This window comes from Halyomorpha halys, unplaced genomic scaffold, assembly GCF_000696795.3.
Source record: "Halyomorpha halys isolate HHAL.00 unplaced genomic scaffold, Hhal_1.1 Scaffold92.1, whole genome shotgun sequence".
Lineage (NCBI taxonomy): Eukaryota > Metazoa > Arthropoda > Insecta > Hemiptera > Pentatomidae > Halyomorpha > Halyomorpha halys.
Window position 1 is genome coordinate 531,757 of NW_027105695.1, and position 7,598 is coordinate 539,354.

General features: G+C 28.8%; 1 protein-coding gene and 1 non-coding gene across 2 annotated transcripts in view; one reads left to right on the forward strand and one right to left on the reverse strand.

Annotated features, from left to right (window-relative positions):
- Nucleotides 1–5,599, forward strand: part of Top3alpha (topoisomerase 3-alpha) — a gene marked incomplete in the record, with an annotated part of 57,993 nt that extends 52,394 nt beyond the window's left edge. Inside the window, 2 exon segments of the mRNA XM_067052932.1 lie at nt 1,065–1,118; nt 5,376–5,599. Coding sequence (XP_066909033.1) covers nt 1,065–1,118; nt 5,376–5,413 — 92 coding nt within the window.
- A 145-nt stretch (nt 5,600–5,744) lies between these two features.
- Nucleotides 5,745–7,598, reverse strand: part of LOC106677270 (uncharacterized) — a 13,729-nt gene continuing 11,875 nt past the window's right edge. Inside the window, exon 3 of the transcript XR_010845002.1 lies at nt 5,745–5,784. This is a non-coding gene — a transcript (uncharacterized protein). The remainder of the gene's footprint in view (nt 5,785–7,598) is intronic.

Below are 7,598 nucleotides of genomic sequence, written 5' to 3' on the forward strand. Positions count from 1 at the left end.
TATTTGAATCTGCTCAACATACCGCCATCTTGGTTTTGTATCACGAAGTTATTATAAACAATGAAACTTGGTTAGCTTGCTTTTTGGATAAACAAAACAAATGAATATTAAAATGATACATAAAATAAAACATATTAAAACCCTTTATACATCAAAATATACTATTTACTAAAAAAGAGCATATTACAATATAAATAAAAGGAAGGAAGACATAAAATAGTATTAATATAAAATAAACTTTAATAAAAAATGATAAGAATTAAGTGAAAGAATAAATACAAATAAAATTAATAATGATAATAAATAAAAAAAGAACAATTCAGGACCACCTACCTGTTCGAAGCGGTAGATTAAACAGGCATTGACAATAAATCGGAAGCATAGAGCAGTGAAGGGGAGGTGGCCAGCTTTTTAACGGTTATATTTTTTTTAAAAATAAATAAAAATAAGATAGAGAGCTTTATTAAATAAATGGGGGGAAAAAAATGAAATTAAGTACTTTTAAAGGATTAAGTAAAAAAATCAAATCTATTTACAAATAGATAAGAAAATAAAGAAATAGTAAAGAAAAAAAAATAATAAAAATTTACATAGAAAAGGAATAGTAAAGTAAAAATTAACAATCCATATTAGTTGTGTATATGGATTTTTAATTTTTTGCTTCACTATTCCTTTTCTATGCAGATTTGTGTAGAGATGTGGATCACTATGGTATGTCAAATAATGATATACCTGTAAGTTTCCTATTTGATTGCAATAAAATTTTATAACTATATTGCGGATAATAATTGACTAAGCCTCTTAATAACAAATTATTATTTTTTGTTAACAACTGATATTAACAGTGAGATGATAAAGATAAAGAGCAGTATTAAATCTATGGTGCAGCCCATCTGTCTGTCTAGTCATAATTTTAACTATACAGTGTACATAGGGTGTTCCCAGACTTTTATGATTCATGAATAACATATGGTTTGTTATAAATATTTATGCTATGTAAAAAATAAAAATATTATATTTTCGTCTAAGTAATGTTATTTAAATTGAGATTTTTTTTATTTTAGGACAAAACAGCGGGAGAGGAAATCAAAGAAAATGTGGACTCTGTCATCAACCAGGTATTTATAAGAAATTTGGTTTCACAATAATCAATTTTTTCTAAGGGTTATATATCTATAGATAACATTTTTATTAATATAACTTTTTTTTTATTTAAAAACATATTGCTTTAATTAAAAATACAATATATATTATACTATATATCTTATTAATCACAATATTATTATATATGAATTTTTCCATCTAACAGTTTTCTTATAGCTCTTGTTGATAATTGAGAGACTGTCAAAAAATAAACCTGCAAAATACTTATCATTAACTATTTTGTGTTAGTATACTCGTCCTTTTTTTAAATCCTAATTATGTTAACATATAATCGTCGTCTATATAAAATAATCATCTGTAAAAAATTAATTGAATTGTATGAAGATAATCCGGGTTGGCAGTCAATAAAGATAAAAAATAGTACAAAAACTATTTAATGTTAACCAACGTTTCGACCCACTTCGCAGGGCTTCATCAGGGCTAAATCAAAACAAGATTGTAAGAAGCGACAGAAAATTAGAATACATTTACAAAGAAATTATGTAATAAACTATTTTTATAAAGAAATAAAAAGCTTAAGTTAAAGAAGTGTAAATATAGGGGGGTTGATATAGGAAACTAATTTCTAATAAATACAGCCAAGGTTTGATAGAATTTAATCTTTAACTTAAGCTTTTTATTTTTTATCAAAATATTTGTTTGCATACTTTCTTAGTATATGTATTCTAATTTTCTGTTACTACTTAAATATGGTAAAGAGGTAGGTGTAAAAAAGGTATAAACAAGGTGATATGTAAAAAAGGGAATATTAAGAATATTTTATAAAAATAACAAATAAACAGAGGGGAAAAATATAAAAATCATGACGGAATCATGAAATCTATTGTAAATGTAGAAGTACACGAATAACATGTTATACCTCTATACCAGGCCCTTTCCCAACTTGTCAGTTGTCATTCTTGTTTCAATCTAGACAGGTACTGCCCTTTCTGTTTATTTGTTATTTTTAATAATTTTCTTAATATTTTCTTTTACTTGTTTATACCTCACCTTTGCCACATTCACCTGCCTGTTTACCTTTTACACCTACCTCTCTACCATATCTACAACTATTTCTAACGAGTATTATCCTACAATTTATCGCTCTAGTTCTTTATTTAGAATTCTATCACACCAGACTGTATCTATCAGTAACTATTTTCCAATCAACCTATATGTATATTTCCTTAAATTATTATTATTTTCTCTGTGTATTCATTTTAATGTTCTGTCAATTCTTACTATGTTTGTATCTTGCTTTAATTTAGCCCTGATGAACCCCTGCAAAGAAGGGCAAAATGTTGGTTAATATTAAGTAGTTTTTTCTATTTTTTACCTTTATCGAACACCACCTGAGCTATCTTCAAATGTACTTTGTATGGTCAAATATCTTCTTCCAAAATAAAAATAAATCAAGTTAAAAACCTAGCTGTTGGATTTAAGCCACTCAATGATCATTATTTTCTTAAAAATAATTAAGGACATACCCTGGCTAATCTATGCTATCCCTTTCGGGAGTGTACTGTGCTCTATCTGCACTTTAGTAATTCTATAATAATCATTGCCAAAACAATAATATTGTGATTAATGAGATAGATGGTGTTTTCAATTATAGTAATGTGTTTTATTAAAAAAAAAAAAAAGATTGTTACATTAATAAAAATGATGTATATGGAATAATTTTGAAATTTTTTATAATTTTGTGTTATGTTGAGCCTGAAACGTCATCAAAATGATAATAAAAGGATGGCAGGAGTTTTAAGGGTATTTTTATTTCCGGGATATTGTTATATATAAATTAGGTTGTTTTTATTTCTTGTATTTTTTCATTAACAATTCTCTACCGCTTCTTTATAAATAAATATATAAGATAAAAAATCAATAATTGAATTCAGATCCATTTATTCCACAGTGGTGAATTTTACTTTATTGCATAAAAAAATTATTAGTTTTAGGAGAATAATTTAATAAAAACTGGTGGCTGTAGATCCCTTACAATTGAGGGTTTACTTTTGGGAACACCCAAAAACTTGCAATATGCTGGTCGTTATATCTATATATGTTTAAATATATAAATTATATTTATTTTTCTGAACCAAAAAAGAAGGTGTATTCATGTTGTGTTAAATTTAAGTTTTGACACGCTGAATGTTATAAGTATAGGATTGTGAGTTGCTTAAGTTAAAGTCCATATTATATGTTAAATGCTGAGGGGATTATCTGGGCAACTTAATTTGTAACCTGGTAATCTTTATGAGATACTAAAATCTCCAATTGTTTCTTATTTCCTCACCTATTTTTTTTTCATTAATTTATTATTGTTTTTATCCATTATTTAGAGTTTTAAAAATGTCTTCTTTTGAAGAAATAATAAAGAAAGGTTAAACTGCAAACTGGCTGAAGACAAAATTGTTTCAAGGAGCTCTTGTCGAGTTGTGAACTGAGTACAGCCCTTTAGATTTGGTAGACCTATTGAGGGAGCATCTGGAACTGATAGTACGTACCTCCTGGAGCCTTGCCCATGAAAAGCAATGGGCTTGAAGAATCGAAGTAATGATGAACTAGCTTGGAGTTCTTTTGTATTGTGGCGAAATTGTTGTGTACTTCAGTCAACCTTTGTAATTAGTCCATATGTTTTGGAGTTGGACATAGTTCGATCCAAGTGATTATTTCAGTTTTTCACATTGTTTTTTCCTGGTTGGCTCTACAGATTTTGTATATCTTTGGCTGCCCGAACCAGCCTTCTCCATGCCTGTCTGTCTTGGGCTACTGCTTTCAAGTTTTCTGCTTGTAACTCTTTTGTTGATTCTGTCCATCATCTGGTTTGGCCTTCCACGTGGCCTCTTGCTACCTACAGTGACATTATCATTGTGTAGAGGATGAATTACTGTGATCCAAATGTCCCACCGATCCTAGCTTCCTTGACTTCATATCATGAGATATTGACTGACCAGTCTCTGCAAGCAGTTCACTGTTTGTTCTTCTCCATGTGTTAAGGCTCTGATCCCTGTAGCTCCTGTGAAGTTTTTCATGTTATATCCATTATTACTAGATCATTTGTTTATGATGCTTAGGTTGATTTTGTTATTTCTTTTTTGGTTCAACAAAATAAATATAATTTATGTATTAAATAAATCAAATGGTATCCTTGTATAGTCTCAACACTTTTTATTATATCAATAGTCCAACGTTTCGGCCATCCTCAAGGACAATCTTCAATATAAATTCTCACCTCATATCAAAATTTAAAAATGTTTTGCTGGCTATTCCGCCCAGTTCATTAATTATAAGTCAAAATCACCCTATTTTTTTAAAACTTCTTTAATTTTTAAAACTTTTAATTTTCGATTAATCTACACTATCACTATCATATAAATATATCATCTCCACCCCAGTTTTACTGATTAGTGTCTTTTTGCTGACCACACCCCCAACCATCTCCTCGTGTATAAGGTTGATTCGGTGAAAAAGTATAAAATACATAAATTATTTTAAATATAATTTTTTTAAATTTCTTGAGACGGGTATTTATTTATTAAATAAATCAAATGGTATCCTTGTTTAGTCTCAACACACTTTATTATGTCAATTGTCCAACCAACGTTTCAGCTATCCTCCAGGACATTTGATAGGAACTTTATCCAAGTCAACCTGATGAAGGCCTGAAATTCAGTTTGAAACGTTGGCATAAATAAATAAGTTTTACTTTAAGTTTTTTTACCGCACCACAGACCATCTCCTCCTCATATCTATCTACAGTTAATTATAAACACTTTATTACAACCTTAAATATAGTGACATATTTTAAGTTATTCGGCGCTCTTAAAAGTAAAACCTCAATTGTGAGGGACTTACAGCTGCCACAATTTTTATTAAATTGTTCACTTAGGACTGTTCATTTTATTTATTAATAAAATAAAATAAAATTAATCACTGTGGAATTAAGCTTAAGTCAGGAATCTTCTATTGTAGTTTTAAGTTTCATTCATAAATTGTCATCAGTTATTCTGGAATTTTTTTACTAGAATTGGGGGGGAAGAAGAATGATTGGCGTTTTTTTAGAGATTAAAAAAACCAGAGAGATCAGTCTGAAAGAAGTCCTTCAGAAGGTTGAAAAATTTTTTTTTTAAAATATCAACCCTACTCCCCCCCCTTCAAGAAAAAAAAATCCTGAATAACTATTTTGAATAAAGTTATATGTCGTTTATTAAAAATCTTGTGCTTTATTTTAGGTCATACAAGAAGAAATTGTCCTCAAAATGGAGAATAAAACAGAAGATATTGCAGTATCTTAACTAACCGAATGATCGATTTTACCTCTAAATTGTTTTTGTTTTTTCTTTATTTGACATCATGTCTTTCATAAATTATGAATCTACGAATATGAAGTGATTTGGTAATGAATAAGAGAAATAATATAAAATATTCATTTATTTTCTTATATAAAACTGTTCACGCTAGTAAAAAAATTATCAATACATTCTATTGATTCATATTCAAAACACAAAAAAAGGAAATTAATTTAATTTAAAAAAAGTTTCCTGGCTGAATACTTCTTCATGTCTTACTTCAAATTCTTTCGCTTTCTTTGTATAGTGCAACATATTTTCTTTCTTCGAAGTCCAGTGTCGATTCTGTGAGCTAAAGAAACAATAATATAAAAAAAATTATCAGCAGTGTATATATTTGTATATACTTACATGTATAATAATTTTACAATGTATTATAAACTTTGTTTAAGTATTATTAATTCTTACCGATTTATATTTATTTTGTGTTACTTGTAAATTAAATGATTCTTTTTTCATGTTAAAATGTGTAAATTTATTTCTAAATGATTTTAATTTCAGGGAAAAAAATAAGACATCCATATATTGTCAATAACTTAATTTTTTCTTAAAACTTTCATTTAATCAGAAAAGATAGTAAAACAGATAAAAATGATTTTGAAGACGTATTTGACTTCTTTGATATTAAGGAATGAACTATAGTTATTATTAAAACTTAAAAACGTTATGAAGGAGATTGCCAGAGGTGTGGTAAAGAAGGGACAAAAATAGTTATCAACTATTTATTTTCCGATATTTCGCCTCACTTTGTAGGGCTTTGTAAGAGATAAAAAAGATACAAAACAACTAAAAATACTTATACTACTTCTTATAAACATACTTGTACATCTACTTTTATTTATTTTTGTTCATTTTATATGATTTTTCACTTATATTTATGTAATTTTAATCCCACATTAGGTTACTTTATTGTTATCTATTATCCTACTTTCTCGACGTATTGGTTGTTGTTTTGTTTCTTTTTTAGCTCTGATGAAGCCCTGAAAAGTGGGGCGAAACTTAGGAAAATAAATGACTAAAAACTATTTTTTGTTCCTTTTTCACCGCACACCCGACTATCTCCTTGATATTTAGTTACAGTCAATCATTTTTATATATAACTAAAAAATGTTATCTTTTCTGTTACTTGAATTATCTTTATAGTCATCCTAAATTAAAACATAAAGACAATTCAAAACATTTTACTGAATACCTTTTTATTTATTGCTATTTAGAACTGTACATTACAATACATTTAGTAAATTTAATCTCAGTTAAACTGGAGTGTTACAGGTGTATAGAGAACCTACCCATTGGTAGCACTCTAATGACGTTTTAGATTAGCAGGTCTCGTGGCCATCTTCTTTTCAGGCACCTCGGAGGATTGTCAGGAATGGAAGAGGAAGCAAGGTTAGAAACTAGTGGGTTTGGGTGGTTAGGGATTTTGTAATGGAAGGAGTGATATCTGGTCCGGGCTAGATCGGTCACATATGAAACATTAAGGTCTTTATGTATAATTTTATTTGTGACAAAGTAAGGAGCATTGAAGATTTTACAAAGAATTTTGGATTGCAATGATTGGATAAAAGAGGAATTCGAAGTTTTAGTGGAGCCCTAAAGCTCAACTCCGTATGTCCAGATTGGCCTTATTACAGTCATGTAGATCAGTTTTTTGTAATGTGTTAGAAGTTTAAACCATTTGTCCAGTAAGTGCTGTAATAGTCGAAATCGACGTGCAGTTTCCTGCCTTTTCAGTCTTGTGTTAGGATTCCAGGTTACTCGTTTGTCCAGATGTACAACTGAATACCTGAGCAGGTAAACTTTAGTATAGGTATAACTACCAATAAAAACCTGTACAAGTGGCCAGACATGAAGAGGCAAGCAGTTAATCGAAAAAAAAACTTTCTACATTTACAGTTTAATATAATTGGGCCCATTTATCACCTCAGTTCAAGTTAAACAAGCCAAGAGAGAGGCCTTTTGAGTTCCTCTATAAATAAAATATTTATTTTTTTAATTTTTCTATGAATAGATATGTGAGTACTTTGTTCACTGTTTTGTATGATGAGATTTCAACAAAAAGGGATTACTAATTATGAGAGATAGTTGACCGTGGATGATAAATGA